Source organism: Macaca fascicularis, chromosome X (genome assembly GCF_037993035.2).
Source record: "Macaca fascicularis isolate 582-1 chromosome X, T2T-MFA8v1.1".
Taxonomy (NCBI): domain Eukaryota; kingdom Metazoa; phylum Chordata; class Mammalia; order Primates; family Cercopithecidae; genus Macaca; species Macaca fascicularis.
In genome coordinates this window covers 31,787,367-31,811,350 of record NC_088395.1, presented here as the reverse complement: position 1 = coordinate 31,811,350, position 23,984 = coordinate 31,787,367, and the positions used below count along the sequence as shown (strand labels likewise).

At 36.2% G+C, this 23,984-nt stretch overlaps 1 protein-coding gene across 16 annotated transcripts in view; it reads left to right on the top strand.

Annotated features, from left to right (window-relative positions):
- Positions 1-23,984, top strand: part of DMD (dystrophin) — a 2,153,717-nt gene that overhangs the window by 1,498,597 nt on the left and 631,136 nt on the right. For 9 of the 16 annotated variants that reach the window (XM_015443662.3, XM_065538825.1, XM_065538826.1 and 6 more), the window contains one exon: positions 20,910-21,027. In XM_015443662.3, coding sequence (XP_015299148.3) covers positions 20,910-21,027 — 118 coding nt within the window. Of the gene's footprint in view, positions 1-17,523; positions 17,560-20,909; positions 21,028-23,984 lie in introns of all 16 variants that reach the window. The other 7 variants (XM_065538821.1, XM_074029183.1, XM_074029182.1 and 4 more) reach the window with 1 other exon arrangement.

Genomic DNA, 23,984 nt, shown 5'->3' with positions numbered 1-23,984 from the left:
CCTTTCTGCTTTTTAAAATCATGATTTGTTTAACCCATTGAATTCTATTTTAGAAACAGGACTGCAAGGAAGTGTTGATGGATTTGATGGCATGAGAACCAGAGTCACAGAGGCAGGAAAGTAAGGAATAAGTGTTAGAATAGGAAGCAGAATTGCTTGTGGAAAGACCTTGTGACATGTGGACAGGGCTAGGCTTAGGAGTCAGCAAGACCTGAGTTCAAATGCTATCCTGATCCTAACTGGCTGGCTGTGTTTGGGGAAATTGGTAATGTTTTCTGTGCTTATTTCCTCATGTGTAAAAAAATGGATATAGTACCCAGCTAGGTAGAGTTGTTGTTGGGATTAGATGATGACTGTGAAGCATCTAGCCCAGCTTTGGCTACATTATAGCTGCTTACCAAATTGTAGTTACGATGTAAAAGAGAAAAACACTGGAAAAGGAGGATATGGGCCATTTTATTCCACCTTCACCACCTTTTAGCTTTGTGACCTTGGGCAAATTATGCTTCATTCTGTGCTTCATTTTCCTTGTCTATAAAAGGGTGTAAGTACAGAACCACTGAGGGATGGTCATTATTAACCTGCCTCAAATGGTGTCTGTAAGTTAATATATATTGTGCTTTTCCTATGTACAATATCTAGCACATAATTACAAATCAAATCCATCCTGTGTACAATATCTAGCACATAGGAAAAGCACAATAACTAGTTATTACTATTGTTGTAGTAATTGCTATGCTATAGAAGTTTGAATTGTAAGGCAGTGGAGAATCGCTGACCTTTATGAGAAAGTGTAGTAAAATGTTTGAGTAGATAGTAATGGGGAATATTACATAAATGGATAGATATTAGGGACAGATATTACTATTAAAATATTACAACATGGATATTTATTAAGGCTGAACTGCTTAATTAGTTGCATCTCTCAGGTTCCTAATGTTGCTTAATTTTTTAACCTCCCATTTTGTGTTGCCCTTTGTACAAATATTTAATGCTCCCAACACCTCTTCAGTAGCACATGTACTGTGAGTTTGTTTTGTTATTACTTGTGTATATTAGCGTTCATTTGTGAACCAAAAGCATGGAATTAGCTGTTGCCTCTAGGCTACCTAGCTTTGTAGTTTGAATTGAAGCCTTCACCTCATTAACACCTGTTCTGTCCACTATCTTAGAGAAAACTTCTAAAATTAAGACAGATCATTAATATAGCAGAAAGAGACAAAGGGTGGAGAACATTGAGACACTGGATATTGGAACCAGCCAATAGTATTGATTTATTTATGGTTATCAGTTTTTGTCTCTGCCTAGTCTCATGCCACTAAAGTCTCTGAGGCAACAAAGAATAAGCAATTTTGCTCACCTTATACAAATAAAACACAGAAAAAGGAATCACTAGAGAAATGGTACTGCAGCCTTTCCGAAGGGATTACTGCTTATTTTTAAATTACTTAAAAGGTATTGAAATTATTGTTCATAATGAGAAACCTTCCTAATAAAACAGAAAATTAAGCTTAACACTTCCCTATAATGTAAACAGCTCGGTTAGGAACACAACATTACAGAAACCACGTAAGAATTGATTGTACTTGTTCTCGGAGCAGAACTAGAAGCTCACCGTTTAGAAGCTGTGCACATTTCCCTATCAAACAGTACATAAAGTTTCCATATTCCTCAGAATCAGCTTCATTTGTGCCATGTGTTTTCTTGGAACTATGCCACAGAAAGCATTTCTCCCACTGGAGCTGGGCTCCTTTCATGCCGCAGTGCAAGTGTGTGATATACTGGCACCGTGTGCTAAAGTAGACCCATTTTTATATGGTAAGAATTAGTAAGGCCTAGGGAATTGAAAAGTATGTCTGAAATCCTCCCCATAGAATATGTCCCTTCCTTAAAAAGCTGTCATACTGTAAGTTCCAATTGAGTTAAAGGCCATTGTGCTCCTATAGAGAAATATGTTCTACTGTAATTTTTACATTCTCCAATAACAGTCTGTTCTTTGTTTACTGAGGAGAGCTTTCATGTCATAAAATGGTATTTTTTGACAGAGAAGCAGAATCATTGTTTTATTATAGAAACTTTGCTCTTATAACAGCAAAAATAAATAGCTCATCTCTTAAGCTCCTGATCAATGTCTAACACCTCCTACCCCCAGCAACACTTCACTGCAAGTATATTAACACTCTATAATAGCAATTCCACTCACCTACCAAGAAATGATCTTCACAAATGATTTACAGCTAAAACCAGAGCTTAAACACATAGCACCCAATCAAGGGCAGATTTTTATCTTTCTTCCAGTCATGTAAGTTCTGAGAAGAAATAGATTAATGTTGATCTCCAAGACAACTGCTGAGGAAATGTACAAAGGATGTTGTTTATTTTGAAGAATGAGACCCAGTCGTTAAGCACTTTTTTCCCTTATAGGTACATCCAAAGGTAACCATTACACCATTTTGATGCGAATTTAGGATATAGATTTATTCATACTTCTCTTCTCCAATCGGATGTTGTCTGTGTGAGTGCTCACAGACACATGCACGCATACACACGTGCACTCTTGTTTCGCACTTATTTGTAAAACTCACAAGGATTTCCAAACCATTACTATAGCATTGTTTAAGGTGAACACATGGTTGTTCACTATCCATATGTATCTTCACTTTGTAGCACTCAGAATTTGGCAAAATCAGAAGGCTGAAACCTCATGGATTAAATATATTCTATATAACATATGTCTTAATTGCTGTTACTGTAAAGAAACCTGAACTAGCCATATTTGCCTAATTTCTACCTAAGGTATTTGAATTCTTATAAATAGATTCATTGCTTTAATCACACAAGAGTGGTTTAGATGAATGTAATTATCTTCACTTTATAGCTGAATAAACTGAGCCTGATTCTATCCCTATATGGGAAACATGAATTGAACAGCTGTGCCAATTATTTTGATAATTCAAATCTTCACATCTACCATGTGAAGACAGCACAAGAGGGTTAGGGGGCTTGAGTTATTCTGATTGACTGTGTACATGAGTGTCATCGCCTCTAGATAATCACTCATGTCTTCACTTCACTTCCCATGTACAGGTAGTATCAGCAAACAGTAACATCTCTTGCTTTGCCTCAGTTTATTGATTGCTGCAGTTAGAAATAAAAAGCACAGTTTTGTTTCAGTACTTAAATGAATAACATCTCCAAAATGTTTTGAAAACATGAAAAGGTTGAATGCATTTTTAACAAATGTTTTGTTAGCTTTGGCTTTTATTTTTGAACAGATTAGTACAATACCCCTGTACTCCTTTGCTAGAAATAGGAGTACTATCTGAAGACTTATTTCCCAAAGAAAAATATCAGGTCTAATGCAGTAATATGTATTAAGGGCATTGAAAAGTTATATTCACAAAATGTGGCATCATAACATGTATTAATAATTCTTATCATCACTGATAATAATCCTTGAAGGTATATTTCTGGAGAGATCCCAATTTCTTCTCGTACTCTGAAAGTCTTTGTTTATCCTTTAGAGTAGGAATGTAAGAATTTAACAAAGCATTCTGAATGTTTACCTTTTTTCTAAACTAAAACTACAATCCCTTTTTGCCCCTATATAATAAAATATAATGTTACAAGTGGAACCAGCAAATTTGTTTAATAACCCTCTGGGACAGTTTTTACAAGCAATGGGGTTGAGTTTATGTTCTTTGTGTGCAGTGGAGTTATTATATTCTCCTTAAATAAAAAGATGCATGAAGTTAAATTAGAAATGTTTTGCATGTTTTCATGACAGGACATTTAATCAAAGAGGAGATACAAGAGGCTTTTCTTGGGTTACTGCAATTTAATTTTCCATTTCTTTCTCAGAAAGGACATTGGATGCAGTTATACGAGGTTAATATTTCTAACATGCCACTTTTATTGTGGCATTCTTTTGCTCTCAAACCTCTGATGATTTCCCATTGCCTTCAACATGATGTCCTTATTTGGTCATCTAGTGTTCTGAGCCTTCACATTCTGGCCCCAGCTTCCCTTCTCAACTTGATCACAGCCATCATAATTCTGCTAACTAACTACACAGCTGCCCTTCCCACTCTTTCTCAACCACTCTGCTGTATTCTGACTTCTACACTTCAGTTTTAAAGCCACTGCTTGTCCTGAAATTCCTTCTCCTGTTAGGTCATTATTAATTGAGTTCATCCTGTAAGCTGCAGTTCATGTTGCTGTTCCTCTATGGCACCTTCCCTGAACCTGGTCCCATATAAAATCCCATCTCTCAGAATCCCATTAGCATAGAATATGTGGTCTGTAGACTATTACATTTGTAATTTACATATTGTCTTCTATTATTGGGTAACTGCATGTGCGAGCACGCATGGGCTGGCCTGAAGGTCAGCTCCCCAACTGCGTTGAAAGTTCATCACAAGTTCACTGATTTCACTAGAGAGTCTCTTTTATGTTATACATGAGGTACCTTCCCTACTGTGATGTATTATGCATAGAATTATTTCAATAAATATTTTCTAGCTATTTGATTGACCAATGCTTAATTACTTGTCAGCTCTAGCCTCTTGTATCTGGAATTTCTACAGTCTTTGGACAGTATCTTTAGGATGCAAAATTAGGAGTATGTACTAGGCAAACTATTACAAATAATGCCCTCAAATAGTTATGTTTCACTATTCATGTCTTGTAATTTATCTTCTGCTTTGGTATTTTAGTACACTTATGATTCAGTTTGCTGTATAGGTTCCTCTGAATAGGGACAAGAGAGTTTGTCTTGATAAGTGGAAGTTAGAAGGATTCCAAAATGACATTATTCAAGATAGAACAAGAAATTAATACTGAAAAAATTGAGAAGTAATAATCCCCAAATATGCACATGTGTATCTCGTTTTATTGGGTTTCACTTTATTGCACTTTGCAGATATTTCGCTTTTTGTAAATTGAAGGTTTGTGGCAAGGCTGCATTGAGCAAGTCCATTGGCACAATTTTTCCAACAGCATGTGCTTGCTTTCTGTCTCTGTGTCACATTTTGGTAATTCGCTCAGTATTTCAAACATTTTTATTATTACTATACTTGTTATGATCCGTGATCAGTGACCTTTGATGTTACTATTGTAATTGTTTTGAGATGTCATGAACTGCACTCATATGAGACGGCAAACTTTGTGGGGTGCAGTGGCTCACACCTGTAATCTTAACACTTTGGGAGGCCAAGGCAGGAGGACTGTGTTAGCCCAGGAGTTTGAGACCAGTCTGGGAAACAAACTGAGACCCTGTCTTTAAAACATATATGTAGAAAAATTAACTGGGTGTGGTGGCACATGGCTGTAAGGAGCCCTGCCAGCTGCATGGGAGGCTGACACAGGAGGATCACTCGAGCCCAGGAGGTCAAGGTGGCAGTGAGCCATGTTCACTCCACTGCCCTCCAGTCGGAATGACAGAGCAAGACCCTGTCTGAAAAAAAAAAAAAAAGACAACATTTTTTCAACTTTGATTTTACATTCAGGGAGTACATGTGTAGGTTTATTACCTGGATATATTACATGATGCTGAGGCTTGGAGTACAAATGATACTATCACCCAGGTACTGAGCATAGTAACCAATAGTTAGTTTTTCAACCCTTGTTTCCCTCCCTCCCCACTCTGTTAGTCCTCAGTTTCTATTGTTGCCATCATTATGTCCATGAGGAACCAGTGTTTAGCTCCACATGAGAACATGTGGTATTTGGTATTCTGTTTCTGCATTAATTCACTTGGAAAAATGGCTTCCAGCTGCATCCATGTTGCTGCAAAGGATATGATTTTGTTCCTTTTAACGGCTGCATAGTATTCCATGGTGTATATGCACTGTATTTTCTTTCTCCAGTCTGCCATTGATGGGCACCTAGGCTGATTTCATACCTTTGCTATTGTGAATAGTGCTGAAATGAGGATGAGAATACATGTGTCTTTTTAGTAAAGCAATTCGTTTCCTTTGGGCTATATACCCAGTAATGGGATCACTAGGTTCAATGATAGTTGTGCTTTAAGTTCTTTGAGAAATCTCAAAACTGTTTTACAGTGGCTGAACTAATTTGCATTCCCATCAACAGTGTATCAGTTTGCTTCTTCTCCACAGCCTCAACAGCGTCTGTCATTTTTTTGACTTTTTAATAATAGCCAGTATGAATGGTGTGAGATGGTATCTCATTGTGGTTTTGATTTGCATTTTTGTGATGATGAGTGGTGTGGAGCATTTCTTCATATGTTTCTTGGCCATTGTATGTCTTCTTTTGAGAAGTGTCTGTTTATGTCTTTTGCCTCTTTTTTGATGGGGTTATTTGTTTTTTACTTGTTGAATTGTTTAAGTTCCCTATAGATTCTGAATATTAGACCTTTGTCAGATGCATAGTTTGCAAATATATTCTCTTATTCTGTAGACTGTCTGTTTACTCCGTTGACAGATTCTTTCACTGTGGAGAGCTCTTTAGTTTAATTAAGTTCCACTTGTCAATTTTTGGTTTTGTTATAATTGCTTTTGAGGACTTAGTTATAAATTTTTTCCCAACTCTGATATCCAGAATGGTGTTTCCTAGGCTTTCTTATAGGATTCTTATAATTTGAGATCTAATGTTTAAACCTTTATTTCATCTTGAGTTAATTTCTGTATATGGTGTAAGGAGGGGATCCAGTTGCATTCTTTTGCCTATGGCTAACCAGCTATCCCAGCATCATGTCTTGAATAGAGAGTCCTTTTCCCATTACTTATTTTCATAAGATGGCAAACTTTTTTTTTTTTTTTTAATTCTTTTTTTTTTTTTTTTTTTTTTTTTTGAGACGGAGTCTCGCTCTGTCACCCAGGCTGGAGTGCAGTGGCCGGATCTCAGCTCACTGCAAGCTCCGCCCCCCGGGTCCACGCCATTCTCCTGCCTTAGCCTCCCAAGTAGCTGGGACTACAGACGCCCGCCACCTCGCCCAGCTAGTTTTTTGTATTTTTTAGTAGAGACGGGGTTTCACCGTGTTAGCCAGGATGGTCTCGATCTCCTGACCTCGTGATCCGCCCGTCTCGGCCTCCCAAAGTGCTGGGATTACAGGCTTGAGCCACCGTGCCAATGTTTTGTGTGTTCTGACTACTCCATTGATCAGTCATTCCTTCATCTCTCTTCCTCCCCTTGGGCCTCCCTATTCCCTGAGATACAACAATATTGAAATTATGCCAATTAGTAACCCTACAATGTCCTCCAAGTGTTCAAGGGGAAAAAAAAGAGTAACATGTTTGTCACTTTAAATCAAAAGTCAGAAATGATTAAGATTGGTAAGGAAGACATGTCAAAAGCCAAGATAGGCTGAAAGCTAGACCTCTTGTGCCAGTTGACCAAGTTGTGAATGCAAAGGAAATGTTCTTGAAGAAAATTAAAAGTGCTACTCTGTTTAACACAGGAATAAGAAAGTGGAATAGCCTTACTGTTAATATGGAGAATGTCTTCGTAGTCTGGATAGAAGATCAAAACAGCCACACCATTATCTTAAGCATTATCACTAATTCTCTGCAATTCTATGAATGCTGAGAGAGGTGAGGAAGCTGCAGCAGAAAAGTTGGAAGATAGCAGAGGTATGTTCATGAGACTTGAGGAATAAGCCCTCTCTATAACATAAAAGTGCATAGTAGAGCAACAAGTGATGGAGAAGCTGCAGCAAACTATCCAGAAGATCAAGCTAACATTGTTACTAATAAAGGTGACAATACTAAAAAACAGATTTTCAACATAGACGAAACAGTTTTCAATTGGAAAAGGATGCCATCCAGGACTTTCATAGCTAGAGAGAAGTCAATGCCTGGCTTCAAAAGTTCAAAGGACAGGCTGACTCTCTTGTGAGGGGCTAACACAACTGGTGACTTTCAGCTGAAGCCAATGCTCATTTACCATTCCAAAAATCCAAGGGCCCTTAAGATTATGCTAGATCTAGTCTGCCTATGCTCTATAAATCAAACAACAAAGCCTAGATGACTGCACATCTCTTTACAGCATGGTTTGATGAATATTTTAAGCCCTCTGTTGAGGCCTGCTTCTCAAAAAAAGAGATGTCTTTCAAAATATAACTGCTCTTTGACAGTGTCCCTCATCACCCAAGAGCCCTGAGGAATATGTCCAAAGAGATTGATTCTGTTTTCATGGCTGCTAACACAACATCCATTCTGCAGTCCTTGGATCAAGAAGTCACTTCAACTTTCAAGTCTTGTTATTTAAATCATACATTTCATAAAGATATAGCTGCTATATGTGGTGAGTCCACTGATGGATCTGGATAAAGTAAACTGAAAACAGAAAGTCCTCACCGTTCCAGATGCCATTCTAGATGCCATTAAGAAAATTCATGATTGAGGAGAGGAGGTCAAAATATCAACATTATAAGGAGTTTGGAAGTAGTTGATTCCAACCCTTATCAATGACTGTGAGGGTCCAAGACTTCAGAAGAAGAAGTCACTGCAGGTGTGGTAGAAATAGCATGAGAACCAGAATGAGAAGTGGAGCCAGAAGGTGTGATTGAATAACTGTAATCTCAAGGTAAAACTTCAATGGATTCAGAGTTGCTTTTTATGGATGAGCAAAGATTGTGGTTTCATGAGATGCACTCTACTCTTGGTGATGATACTATGAACATTGTTGAAATGACAACAAAGGATTTAGAATATTCCATAAACTTAGTTGATAAACTAGAATCAGTGTTTGAGAAGATCGACTCAAATTTTGAAAGAAGTTCTACTGTGAGTAAAATGCTATCAAACAATATCACATGCTACAAAGAAATCATTGGCTATAAAGAAGAGCCAATCGATGCAGCAAACTTCAGTGTTGTCTTATTTTAAGAAATTGCTACAGCCACCCCAACATTCAGCAACCGCCACCCTGATCAATCAGCAGGCATCCTCATTGAGGCAAGAACCTGTACCAACAAAAAGATTATGACTCCCTGAAGGCTCAGATGATCGTTACCGCTTTTTTTTTTTGTTGTTGTTGTTGTTTTGTTTTTTTGGTTTTTTTTAGAAGTAATATATTTTTAAATTAAGATATGTACATTTTTTAGATACAATGCTATTGCACACTTGATAGATGACAGCAGAGTGTAAACATAGCATTTAATGCACTGGGGAACCAAAAATATTCGTGTGCCTCACTTTATTGTGATATTTACTTTATTGCAGCAGTCTGAAACCAGACCCACAATATTTTGAAGGCAGTCCTGTATATTGTTTCATGTCTCTCTTTCTTCTAAAATGTATGTAGGAGAAAAATTGTATCACTTATGTTATTGGGCCATAATATCAAAAGCCTGTGAATCTGATGCACATGATAACAACTGGTCTTAAACCTGTCTTGATTTTCTTTTGTTAATATGCCAAATTTATAGAACAATAGAGTTTCAAGAAATGTGAACAATGTAGAATAACTAATAGATCTGATGTTGAATAGCTAAAATTATCAGTGCCCTTTATATCAGTTTAGAAATGAATTTGCAAATCGTTACCAACAAATTGTAGCGTAAAGTTCTTTTTTCTTCTTGACTTTGAAATTGTATTTCAAGATCAGCAATTTAGACCATATTATTTACTTACTGGCTTATGAAAGTTAAAGGCATTTTCATTTTTGGATGTTAAGGGTTTTATTAAATGACAAGTAAATCAATCCCGTAAGTTTCATGTGGTATAATAGCTTGAAAAGGCTCATCTTAATCTTTTTTTCAACAAAGGGAGATAATTTATTTAAAAATAGCACAGTATTAGTAGATTACTATTATACCATTTCAAGGAAGTCACCAAATTTTGTAGGCTTAAGAGGTTTTTTTTTTTTTTTTTTGAGATTACAATGCTCTTTCGTATTTTATTTATTTTATATTTATTTATTTATTTTCATTTTACTTTAAGTTCTGGGATACATGTGCAGAACATGCAGGTTTGTTACATAGGTATACATGTATCATGGTGGTTTGCTTACTCATCAACCCAACATCCAGGTTTTAAGCCCCCAGTGCATTAGGTATTTGTCTTAATCCTCTCCCTCCCCTTGTCCCCAACCCCTCAACAGGCCCTGGTGTGTGATGTTCCCCTCCCTATGTCCATGTGTTCTCACTGTTCAACTCCCACTTATGAGTGAGAACATGCAGTGTTAGGTTTAAGAGTTTTTTTAACTCCCCAAAATATCAACAAATTGAAATGTTACTACAAAGAAATAGAGAAATAAATTTCACAGACTGTCTTATTGTTTTTTAAGTTTGAATAGCTAATAGTGATTTCTTAAACAGCTATCTTTTTTTTAGTTTTAAAGTTAGCCAAATGATCGGTGATTTTTATAATACAGATAAACACTGCTTAGAAAAGGAACATGTGTTCTAGCAATTTCCACACATTTCTGATTCTAATTACTTGTTTCTTTTTGTTTTATGTGTATATTTTTAAGTTTTGTGAGTATATAGCAGGTGTATATATTTATTTGGTACATGAGATGTTTTGATACAGGCATGCAATGTGTAGTGAGCACATCATGGACAATGGGGTATTCAACCCCTCAACGATTTATTCTTTATGTTCCAAACAATACAATTATACTCTTTTAGTTATTTTAAAATGTACAATTAAATCATTATTGACTATAGTCTCCCCATTGTACTGTCAAATACTAGTCCTTACTCATTCTTTCTAACTACTTTTTTGTACCCATTAACTATCCCCACCCCACTTCCACCTCCCCACCACCCTTCCCATCCTCTGGTAACCATCCTTCTACTCTCTATGTCCATGAGTTCAATTGTTTTCCATTTTAAATCCCACAAATAAGTGAGAACATGCAGCGTTTGTCTTTCTGTGTCTAATTTATTTCACTTAACATAATGACCTCCATTTCCAACAATATTGTTGCAGATGACAGAATCTCGTTCTTTTTGTGGCTGAATAGTACTCCATTGTGCATAGGTACCACATTTTATTTGTCCGTTCATCTACTGATGGACACTTAGGTTGCTTCTAAATTTTGGCTATTGTGAATAATGCTGCAATAAACATGGGAGTGCAGATAGCTCTTCAATATACTGATTTATTTTCTTTTGTGTATATATCCAACAATGGGATTGCTATATTATATGGTAGCTCTATTTTTAGTTTTTTGAGAAACCTCCAAACTGTTCTCCATAGTGGTTGTACTAATTTACATTTCCACCAACAGTGTACAAGGGTTCCTTTCTCTTCACAACCTTGTCAGCATTGGTTATTGCCTGTCTTTTGGATATAAGCCATTTTAACGAGGGTGAGATAATATGTCATTGTAATTTTGATTTTCATTTCTCTGGTTATCAATAATTCAATGATGTTGAGCACCTTTTCATATGCTTGTTTGCCATTTGTATGTATTCTTGATCTGTCCCGAGTCTCTAATTACTTGTTTCTTGTACCACTGTTTCCCTTTATTGTAGTCAGCAATTTGGTCAATCAACACTTTTTACTTATGAGTATCTGTTAACTATATTTCTAGGAATGGACCAAGAATTGAGAACTGTATCCCAACCAGAAAGAACAAGACATATGGAGGTGCAGGATTACTAAAAGCTTTGCTCCTATAGCCTTAGTTTTTTTCTGCAAGTTCGCTGCTTCCCAGTTGTCCTTGTGATAAAATTCAAAACCTCAAACTGATTTTTATTTTTTTTTATTTTTTTTGTTTTCATCACAAGCAGTTTATCTCTTTATTCCCATTTAATCTCTTAGCCTCAAGGTGAAAAACTGTAACCCATAGATAGAGGTAATCTTGTCTTGATACAAGAAAACATTTCAAAGTTGAAATAGTTAAAAGTATGCTCCTATGAGCTACGGCTCATTTTACTTCCATTTCTTAATTTATAATCTTTGTGTATTTCCTGGAAATAAGCCTCCTGAAGGGAATATAAAACACAGATAGAAAAATGATGTCAACCAACTGAGCCCTCCACTGCGGTCACACATGAAGTCGCAGATGAGCAGACTACGGCACAGGAGAAAACAATTTTAATTTAATTACTAGGATAAAAGTTACTTTCCTTCATGTTTCCCCCTCTGCTTTTGGGTTTCTGTTTTTTTTTTAATCACAAAAAACTTTTAGAAATTACAGAAAGCAGAGAAAATATGTACAAGAAGGAATAAAGATCATCATAATTTTATCTCCCAAAGACGACTAGCAATATTTTAGTTTAATTCAAGATTTTTTTAAAAGGATTTTGGTTGTCAATTGGGATCATACTGTCTAAGAATGTTTACATTGCTTTCTGTACAAACATAATATATATAAAAGTTTCTTATGAGCATAAATCAGCATACATGTAATACATGATCATAGAAGAAATTCAAACTGATTTTTAAAAAGCCAACTGTATACTGCTTCCACTATGTCTACCTAAGGTTATTTGCCATTATTTGTAAAGAATTCTAGACTCTAGCCAACCCATTTGAGGCTTTAGTTTACATCCATGCCTTTGCTCATGTCTGTAATGTTCTTCTCATTCTCTAGCCAAATCTTCCAAAGTTCAGCTGTAGTGTCGTACTTCATATGAAGTCTTTGCTGAGAATTCCCATATGTGGTCATTTCCTTCACTGATTTGTTTCAATAGTTGTTGTCATTATTATTATTATTATTTTTTTGATACTGTTGCTGGATACTTTCTCAGATCCAATCTCTAACGTGTTGTTCTACCCTAGGAGGCTGACAAATATGGCAGCAGCATTGGGCTTGCTTCTCTGTTGGCTTGGTTCTTCTGTTGGGAGGCATCAGCAGATCAATGGATGAAGGGAGAGTGAGTCGAGGGATGGCTAGGTTCCTTTACTCACAGCCCCAGCTCTTGTCAAGAGGTCCTCTCCCTGCAGCTACTTCTCAGATTCTACTAACTAGACCCTCCCCTTAGCCTTTCAGGCCTTGAGGAGGAAAGCCTCCTCATCCCAGTTTGAATGAACTATTTATTGCAAGAACCATGACTGATTCAGAATATAATCTGTCCTTGAATAAAATAATTTCCCCTTTTGTATTCTCATTTCATATCCCTGTCCTTTTATTCATTCCTATATTGTATCATACTATCATATAGCTACTTTGTATTATACTATGACATAAGTACCTTGTAAGTATAACATGCTATATTATAGTTCTTAAGTGTGTGGGCTTTGGGGCCAACTTACCTATGTTAGAAGTTCTGCCACATATTAACATGTGATCCTAGACAAATTGTTTAACTTCTTTTCCATTCATTTTCTTTACTGGTAAAATAGGGACAATATTAGTACCCACCTCACAGAGTATTATGATAATTACATTGACTAATAGTTTTTATTTAAAACTTTTTTGTTCTTACTATGAAATGGGAAATGTTCTAAACACCTTACAAATATTAACTCTATTAATTCTCATAATGAATCTGAGAGGTAGAGACTCAGTATCTCCATTTCACAGTGCTGGAAATGATACAGACAGCATTTAAGTAACATAGTGAAAATAGTAAACCTAATAGGTGGCAGCCAGTATGCAAATTCAGAAAGCCTGACTCCAGAGTTCATTCTTTTAACCAGTATGCAGTGATAGACTCTTTTGGCGTATGGTATGCACTCAATAAACAACTATTGTTGTTGTTATTGGTATTACTTCCCATTGTATTATTACACAAAAAATAATTGTTTATCAGTATTTTTTTACTAGATTATAAGTTCCTTGAAAAAAGAAGACAAGTTTTACTTGTCTGTGTGTACTAGATGAGTGCTTGGCAAATAGTTGCAGTTGAGTAAATGTTTCTAAAACAAATTATCAGTTGTTTCTTGCTTATTTCCCAAGTCCATCCTAGCCTTGGAAACAACTAATACTTAGCTAAACCTAGAGATGTCATTTGAGATTTCAGCAGCCATCATTGTTGCTGAAGCCACAGGATCTCCTTTTTATCTCCAATTTCTTCCTCAGATGATTCACCACTTACACTTTATAGTTTCCCTACTTCATTTTTCCTATAGTGACTTTTGTTCTCCAATAACCATTGATAGTGATGAGAGTCCTACCTTGGAACCACTTCTAACTGTCCTGTTCTGCTTTCCCTGAGGCCAGATTTCCCCCTAAATACATTTTTTTAGCTTCATAACTGCTCCTTCCAGAAATTTGAGATGCATTTTCAGGAATTAAGCAAGATGAATTTGATTGACATCATTTAATTTGTGTTTAAATGTGTTCTTTCCATCAACAATTAACCAATGTTTCAGCCAAGATACATAACTTTTATTCTCCACTAACCTTAGGGTTGAGGTCACAATCAGGTATGTAATTTGTGGAGCCCAGTGAAAAATGAAAACACAGGACCCTTGGTTGAAAAAATTATTAAGAATTTCAAGATGGCAACAGTAGAGCATGAAACCAAGTATGAATCCCTTCTAATGCAGATCCTTGTGTAACTAACTGCACAAATTATACGTTCAAGAATCTGGTCCTGGTTGAGGTCTCTGTCTACCCAGGGCACTTCTCACTCAGAGAGGTAGAATAATCTTAACTTTCTGTCTTCCATCGTGTGGAAATTTGCCCCAAAGTTCGTTTTGCCATGTCTTTCAGCAAACCTAGTTGTTGTTACCTGTAAAGGATTCCTGGTGGCTTGCTTTAGTTTCCTACAGTTCTTGAGCTACATGTGTTGAATGGAACTCCACCATTACCATGTAACACGTCTGAATACTCTTATTTTCCTCCAGTTAAATTCTGCGGTCCTCGGAAATAATGGTCATGCACCTGCCTTAGTGATTTCTAAATAGAGGTAGTATGTAAAAATACATATTTACTTGAATTGCATCTTAAGAGGCCAGCCCGTGGGAGGCATGAAGAAACCTATGTTACTAATTAATATTCAATAATTGACAGTTACACATTCAGATAGTAGTGTCATGGAACCATCATGTTACATGGACCTGAAGAGTTGATGAGAGGTTTAGGGTCTAGGAGGACAAAAGTGAGTGTATTAGTCAAGACCTGAGGTTATATGTACCCAGACAGGATAAAATGGGACAATATTTTATTAGTGGAAATATCTGTGTGAAAGAAGATAAGGAGGAAGCCAGGGAAGCTGCAAGAGACGTTAGATGAAGACGCAATTCTGACCCTGCAAGGAAAAGAGAGGGAGAGAAGGCTAGGTGGAAGCATCCCAGTGTGCGGTCTAGTGGAAGGAAATTTTGGCGAAGCTGTTGGGAAGTCATTGAGGCAGAGCCAGGCAAAGGAGTCCATGTCTCCCAAGGAAGGCTCTCTGCCTTAGTATTCCCACCACACCCAATCATTGGTGAGGAGCAGTCTGTGAGAAGCTTGGCTTTGGAGCAATGCAATCATGGATTTCAAAATGCAGTAACAGGAGTCCTCAGTCAGTTAAGACCCAATAATAGAAGGCCTGCATATTCTCATGGTGGCCACTTGGGTATGAGGAGCAGTGGTGTTTAAAACTATTTTGTATAATTTAAATAAAGAAAAGCTGAGGACTACTTAAGCTTGATTCCTTCAGAAGACTGTCTTTGGCCTTTATATTTCATGTGATATCTCTGCCATGTGCTCTGATAACTCTCCGTGTTTCCCCTACCATAATACCTCAGATTATTGCAACTGCTTTTTCGTCGCCTGTCGTCACTCCTAGTTTGTTTTCTCTTTGAGAACAGGAATTATTTTCTCCTTCACTGCTACAGCCCCTGCACCTAGCTCAATGAGTTACACAACTGAAGCACTTAAAAAATTGCTGTAACTCAAACTTGGGGGATATTCTACAAAATACCTGGCCCCTATTGGTCAAAACTATCACTGTTACAAAGTTCAAAGGAAGGCAAATAACTATTTCAACTTAAAAGAGACTAAGGAGATACGACAACTAAAAGCATGAGCCTGGACCAGACAAGGAAATAAAAATATAACTATACAGCTCATTCATGGGTTAATTGTCATACTCTGAATATAGAATATAGATAAGATTATGGTACTAAAGCCATGCTAAATTTCCTGACTTTGAAACTGAGCTGAGGTTATTTAAGAGAATGTCTTTGCTATTAAGAAATAAAACCTAAAGTATTTAAGGGTAAAGGGATATGATATCTCCAAATTATTCTCAAATGATTCAGAAAAATATATATATATAAAATATTACATAATACAGTTATATATCTGAGAGAATGATAAAATGATAAATGATTTAAAATAATGTGGTAAAATGTTAACAAATGGTGAATCTGGGTAAGGGGTACATGGGAGTTCTTTATCTTGCAAATATTCTGCAAGCTTGAAATTATGTAAAAATAAAATGTATCTTATAAAGTATTTATGCAGTGAATAAAGAACAAAAAAAGGATAACTGCAGTTAGAAGATGTTTATGAAGTTGGTTATGAAGATTCTTAAGAAGTTACCAATAGAGGTGCTGGTAGAACATTCAAAAAAGAAGTAAGGAAGGTTGGCCAAGTAGGAAAATATCAATATCCAAGCCAGTATAAAATGGAAATGAGAAGTGAGGAAGTAAGTGGAAGACAATAAGGATGGTTTTCAATTTGGCCACTCTATTTGGAGAGACTTCCAAATGCAAGAATAGAAGCCAGAAGAAGATGCTCAGTGAGATGGTTGAAAGCTAGACAGATTACTAGCATCCCCACCAGTAAAACCCTTTCAGTAACTAGAAAGGCTGCAATTTAGTACCTCCCTGACTTCTATGCTTATATTTTCCTCAATACATAAAATGGTTCCATAAACTCTTTTACATTCTGAATTCTTAATATTAATTTTTTGAAGTTGTAAATAAAGTAGCATCAGTTCTGCATTGTTACATTTCAGCTTAATTCATATTTACTGAAAATGGGAACATTTGAAAAATCATGGGCATTTATGCTATGTAGATTGATTTTTATAGAAAAATATAAAAATATGACAAGGTTGATTTTTAAAGTCTTTTCTTAGACATGTAAGTACTAAATATTCAACTCAACATAGAATTTTTTTTGTTTTGTTTTGTTTTTTGAGATGGAGTCTCGCTCTGTAGCCTAGGCTGGAGTGCAGTGACACGATCTCGGCTCACTGCGAGCTCCACCTCCCGGGTTCACGCCATTCTCCTGCCTCAGCCTCCCAAGCAGCTGGGACCACAGGTGCCCGCCACCACACCTGGCTAATTTTTTGTATTTTTAGTAGAGATGGGGTTTCACCATGTTGCCCAGGATGGTCTCGATCTCCTGACCTCGTGATCTGCCCGACTCAGCCTCCCAAAGTGCTGGGATTACAGGCATGAGCCACCACGCCCGGTAGCATATAGAGTTTTTATTTGAGTATTATTTAGGTGGAATTCCATTTTAATAAATATAATAACAAATTGTAATTTTGTCTAAAAGCCTAAAATGCCCTAGTTATAATATGTATGGTTTCACTGTTTAACTTCCTATTTCATAGGGTTGCTATTTATAACCACTTCACTCAACTCTGGGGGGATTAAAGATTAAAAACTTCTGATTCACTTTGTATTTGAAGAATTTTTTTTTTCCTCCATCTTTGCTCAGCTAGTGGAATCCATGATGAATTCTCATCTCCAAGGGGTAAGCTGTTTTTAGTAAAGCCCAGTAGCTGACTTATGACTCCTTAGAAATAGCATTGATTCCTTCCTTCTCCTGTGTTTTGTCTCTTCTAGAATGATAGAATCCATGTAGACACAATCAATTATCATGCTTAGGTACTGGTAAGCATGTAATGATTTTAGTTTTGTTCACTTAAGTTATTTGTGTAACAACTATCTGGGATCATATCAGAGAAATAAATAAGCACAATTAGCATTCTACTTGTTTGTTATGACTAAAGCTAGGTTGAGAAAACAGAAAAGAACCAGAGGTCATATGAGGATGAAGATAATACTAGGAACAGCATGTTTGGGAGAGTAACATCTGATAGGGGTAGCAGATTGTGGGTAGAGAATAGAATTTGGTAGATGGGTATTTTGGAGGCAAGTAGTTTGAGTAATGATTAGATCTAAGGTGTTTTCTCATCTGTGCGTGGCTGGAAGGAATGGAGATGAAGGTGAGTTTATTTGAGAAGTTCTGGAATTATAAAACTAAGTTGTGAAGTCAAAGAAATTATAGTAGCAAGTAAATAGAATACACTAAAAAGGAAACCAAATGAAAAATAATCATTACTCTCACTATATGTTTGTGTTCTTATTAGCAAGAAATTATTTTAACCACTGTTTTTATAGTGTCTTAATGAAAAAAATACTGAAGTGAAGTGTAGCCATATTAAATCCCTCTCTTTATTTCTAGAAAGGGAATCAAAGGAGAAAATTCCCATTCTGCTATACTAAAAGACCACTAAGTAAAGAGCCTATTAGTGTATGATAAATCCCATAGCAATGTACATTATTATTTTACAGCTTCTTTGTTGAAATGAATGTTTGTATGTGTTGACCAAAGAGTGGGATTAAAAGTTGAAATTTTGTTTTGAAATATTTTAGAAATGCATAGTTGTATTGCAGTTGTGAATCTCCTTAGATTTTTAAGGAGGCTGCTTCAAAGGATGTCATTAATAATCTTCTCAGGTGCTTACAAAGCATGTGTCTGTCAGCAGAATTAGAGAATCACCCAACTAGAGAACAGGTTTCACAATACCCTGAGACCTATTTTGTTCATTAGAGAGGAAAATGGCTTGTTTTGAGTCTAAGTTGACATGCTTGCTAATTTCAGCAGTAAAAGTTGTTCATTATGGTTAGGTTTAATTTAGAAACTGGTAAGGTTCAGATTAAAGTTGATCAAGTTACTTTTACAACACATTTCTTAAATGAACTTTGAAATCTTAAAAGAAGGAAAAAAAGTATAGCAAACATTGAGTAATGTATCTAAAACTAAGAAGCAAAAAAATCTGGTTATTTGAGGGTGAATTAATATCAAATCAAAGAACAACAACCCAATAAAGATCATCTTTGTTATATAAAAATTTCCAAGTATCAAAAAACACAATTTTTCATTTAAGATATACACTATACTGAATATATTTGTCCACTGCCACATGCATAGTGCCTAGAATAGTACCTAGTGCTTAAAAATATTTATTAAAATCAATGGATGAGTAAATGAATTAATGTATTTTGCCAGCTCTGTGTATTTAAAGTTCTTTGTTAACTTTGAGGTGAAAATTTGACTTCATCTGAGGTTTCTGGGTAAGTCCGTTTTAAAAATTCTATTGAACATATTCAAACATTTTAGGGTAGGCAATTCCAAAGCAACCTTTCAGCTTCCCATGTCACAGATGACCAGAGTTTCACATTGTAACACTGGAAAACATCTTATTTCATAAAATCTATCTGCTACTATATGGTTCCCACTTTAAAATTTGTTCAGTACTCTCCAACTGACTTATGCCACTTACTTCAATAGCTGTCTTTGGCAGTTTGTTCCATATTTCAAACACTCTTTTGTATAAAGAAACCATAAAAGTTAGAAACCTGAAAATTGGATTTTTCTTCTGAGCAATCACAGCTTACAAATGTGGAAAATTTGTTAAAAGTTAGCCCCTCCAATTTTTCAATACAGAGAGGAGAAAGTGCCTGGAGTAGATGTACAATGTTTGGATAAGTTTGTTGCATTATTTTACTATTACTGAAAGCAATTGAGTTTAAACCACAAAGCCTGTCTCCCTACCTCTTCACAAAAGAAACACTACGTAATGATCAAAATTTGGCCTTTCCAAAACCAAAAATGATTAGAAAATCAGCAGGAGTCAAAGAACAGAGTAAATAACTAAGTTTCATATAAGTTTCAGATGCATTGCTATCTACCACTTTCATCTCTTCATCTTCATTGGCTTCATGTGGTAGAACATCATATTTAAAATTATACAAACTTGCTGGCTTGTTTACTAGTGTGGTTGTTATAAGAAAAAAAACGAGAAAATGTAGATAAAACATCTGTCACATATTGCTTACAAACTAACAGTAAATATTACTTTTATTTTCCCCAATTAAAATAAAATTTATTGAGTTTTAGAACCAGAGTTAGTCAGATGCCTTTTTTTCATCAATTTCCTCATAAATATCTCTGCGATTTTGGTCCTTAAATCCAGAGAGACTAAGATAACAGAGACAATAGACACTGAAGAAAGGGAAGAATATCTTAATGATTTACATTACTACCTATAAATTAAAAATTGTTGACTTTGTTATATTTGTATTTTTATTTAAAATAGTGCTATATTAGAGTCATTTATAATACAGGGAAATAGGAATACTAACCTCTAATCTGATGCTCTCCAAACCTGCCTAAATCATAAAAGTTAATTAGATAATTTATTTAAAATGCAAGATTTGCAACCCTTTCCACTACATATTCGTTAGTTCTGGGGTGAGGCAAAAAGGTTTGGTGATTCTTATGGACAGGCAGCTTAGGAGAAAAGCTGATTTAGCTCATCTACTTCGCCTTTTCGTTTGACAGGTGAGGAATCTCAGGGTACAGTGAAGTTAAATAAGTAATATCTCTTAAATCGGTTGTGTCCTTTTTCTGTTTTTAAAATAAATATACCTTAATTTTGACATCACACAGAATGATATTATAAGTATAAACAGCTATCTATCTTTTAAATACATTGTCGTAATTCAGAATAACGTTTCTTACTCAAGGCACTCTTACAGTGGTTTAAGTAATCCGAGGTACTCTGGAATGACTCCATTTGAGCCTTTAAATAAAGAAGAAAATCTATAATCAAGATTTTCTTTGAAATTTTTTTGATATCTAAGAATGAAACATATTTCCTGTTAAATTGTTTTCTATAAACCCTTACACGGTAACATCTTTTTTATTTCTAAAAGTGTTTTGGCTGGTCTTACAACTGTACTTTACTTTGTATTATGTAAAAGGAATACACAACACTGAAGAACCCTGATACTAAGCGATATTTGTTCTTACAGGCAACAGTGCAGGATTTGGAACAGAGGCGCCCGCAGTTGGAAGAACTCATTACTGCTGCCCAAAATTTGAAAAACAAGACCAGCAATCAAGAGGCTAGAACAATCATTACGGATCGAAGTAAGTTTTCTAACAAGCATGGGACACTCAAAGCAAGATGCATGCCAAGTTTCAATAACAACTTAAGTTCATATACTCCCCTCACATTTATAAACATAATGTGAAATAATTGTAAATGATAACAATTGTGCTGAGATTTTCAGTCCATAATGTTACCTTTTAATAACTGAATGTAATTCCATTGAATAGAAGAAATACATTTTTAAATCAATTCAGGGCTTATATAGTTGCAAAGCATGCAGTGATGGGTGTGATGACCACAGTGTGACAGAACATTTGTTCTTTAGTTGTCATCTGGGCTGGCATCCATGGAGATGCCAGTCTCTCCCTCATATCCTTGGTTGTTGGTCTAAGCAGGCAGTGACTTCTTCCTGGGCCACCTTTCATTCCCGTCTGCAGTGACTTTCAGATCTGGATATGTCTCTGCTACTTTGATGCCCCCATTTTGTAATATCAAAAATCATCGTACTGTACCTTATGCCATACTAGGGTGGGCAGGAACTTTGGTAAGACCCATCTGACTAGATGCTGTGCATATTCTTTTCTTCCGACATACACTCCTATGTGTTTAATGGGAAGAGTGATTCACAGTGATTGTGTGTTGTGTCAGTGGGTTTCCATGGGGTCAGGAAGAGTGATAGAAGACAGAGTTGGGGAAACTCGCCACCCGGTTTCCCTCAGAGATTCTCCTCAGAAATGAGGTCCAGGTCAGCTCTGCTTTCAGGTTCTCTCAGATCTCTCTGGGTTTCCTCACTTCTCTCTACCTTCCTTCCCTCCAGGGACACACACTGGCATTGAATTTTCTTGCTTCCTCCGCAATATCCCCTCATTTTCCTTCCTACAACCTGAGGAATCCTTTGTAGTGCAGGAAGGAGGAAAACCTTTCAGCCATCTTTTTTTTCTGTCTTTGAAATCTTTTGTCTTTTACCAGGCCTAGATTTTTGAAACTCAGAAACCATAAGAATCTATGTCTTCATAATTTATATTCTGCTATGTTAACCCTTCCCCAGGGAAATGACTAGTTGTCAATATGTTGGGGAAAGTGAAAGAGTAACCAGAGTAAAAGGTTAATATTTTAAAATATTGTTAGTCATACTTCCACATATTGGGTAAATACTTATTGATAATAGCTAGTATTTATTCAGTACCTCATAAGCAGTGTGTGCACGTGTGTGTGTTTCTGTGTGTTTGTGTGTACAAAATCTTTACAGAATCTTGTGAGCTATATTTTATAATCCCCATTTTACAGATGAGAAAACAGGTTCCAAGATCAGTTATTCAAATTGCTGAAGTTTACAAAACAAGCAAAGAACAGAGCTTGGAATTTGTAAATGTCCCTTTCAGGCTTGAAAATCTGCGCTCTTTCTAGTATGTTTACCATTTCCCCTCTTGTTTTGTTGCTTTTGTTAATGACCTTAATCATTGGACTAAGACTAAATACTTCTTTTGTCTGCAATTATGTATGTTTTGATTCACTTCCTAAAGACATGTCTTCTTTCAGTTGTAGGGATTGCTAATTAACATAGTCTGCTCTTGGTTTTGAAAGTTTAACTCTTCATTGTTCCTTAAACAATGACTGTGGATGTATACTAATGTGTTTTTTTTTTTTTTTTTTTTTTTTTGAGACGGAGTCTCGCTCTGTCGCCCGGGCTGGAGTGCAGTGGCCGGATCTCAGCTCACTGCAAGCTCCGCCTCCCAGGTTTACGCCATTCTCCTGCCTCAGCCTCCCGAGTAGCTGGGACTACAGGCGCCCGCCACCTCGCCCAGCTAGTTTTTTGTATTTTTTAGTAGAGACGGGGTTTCATGGTGTTAGCCAGGATGGTCTCGATCTCCTGACCTCGTGATCCGCCCGTCTCAGCCTCCCAAAGTGCTGGGATTACAGGCTTGAGCCACCGTGCCCGGCCACTAATGTATTATTTTACTAACACTAGCCACTATAACAGGTAATCTCCCAAATCTTGGAGGCTTACTGCAGTAGAAATTTACTTCTTATTTTAGTGCAGTCCAAAATAAGCAGCCCTCTTTGAAGTCATTCAGGAACCCAAACTCTTTCCATCTTTTGTGTTCAGAGCATAAGACTCATACGCATTTAATGGGCAGATGAAGAAAGTATTACTCATGAAAATTTGTCATGAGCCAGGCCTGGAAATGGTGTGTGTTAATTTTGTTCATAGTCTGTTGGATGGACCTTGTCACATGGTCACACCTGACTGCGAGGGAAGTATGGAAATAGTGTACACTGTTGAGCCTAGGAAGAGGAACAGATTTGGTAAGAAATTAGTCAACCTCTGCATAGCTAATTTGAACAAGGAAGAATGCACTTATATTCTATAAGTTTGTGTAAATTATAGGATGTCATATGTATAAATTGCAAGGCAAGAGCAAAATTGCCTTGTAATGACCAACATAGATAGCTGTACAATTGATTTAGCAGAGCATTCCTCCACCATACTGGAGCCTTGAGGGTTCTCCAACAGGTTGCAACACACTGACCCAAAAGAGTGAATCTTAGGAGTGATTTAGTCAATATGAGACTGAATTCCCATTACACAGATAAGTGATCAGTTTCTTGCCTGAGAAATATGGAAATTTGGCAATGATGTTTATGCAAATCTGAACATACTATACAGAGAGTCATTTGTTGTTTTACTAATGAAAAATAACTTCAATTTTTTCCCTAAGAGGAAAATAACATGAATGTATTATACAGTATTTGTTCAACATTGTCTGAACATTTGCCATTATCCCCTGCATTTTTTTGATATTGCATTGACTTTTTCATGATAGAGATTAAAATCGAATGACCAGAGGGCAAGTTTGTATCTCTCTGCCAATATTCAGTGATTTGAATAGTTCTTCTTTTCTAAGCTTTTGTATTTTAGGAATGAATACCTTTATGAATATTGGCAGCATAGTGGAAAGACTCTAATCCAAATGGTCCAAGCAAGCATTTTCTT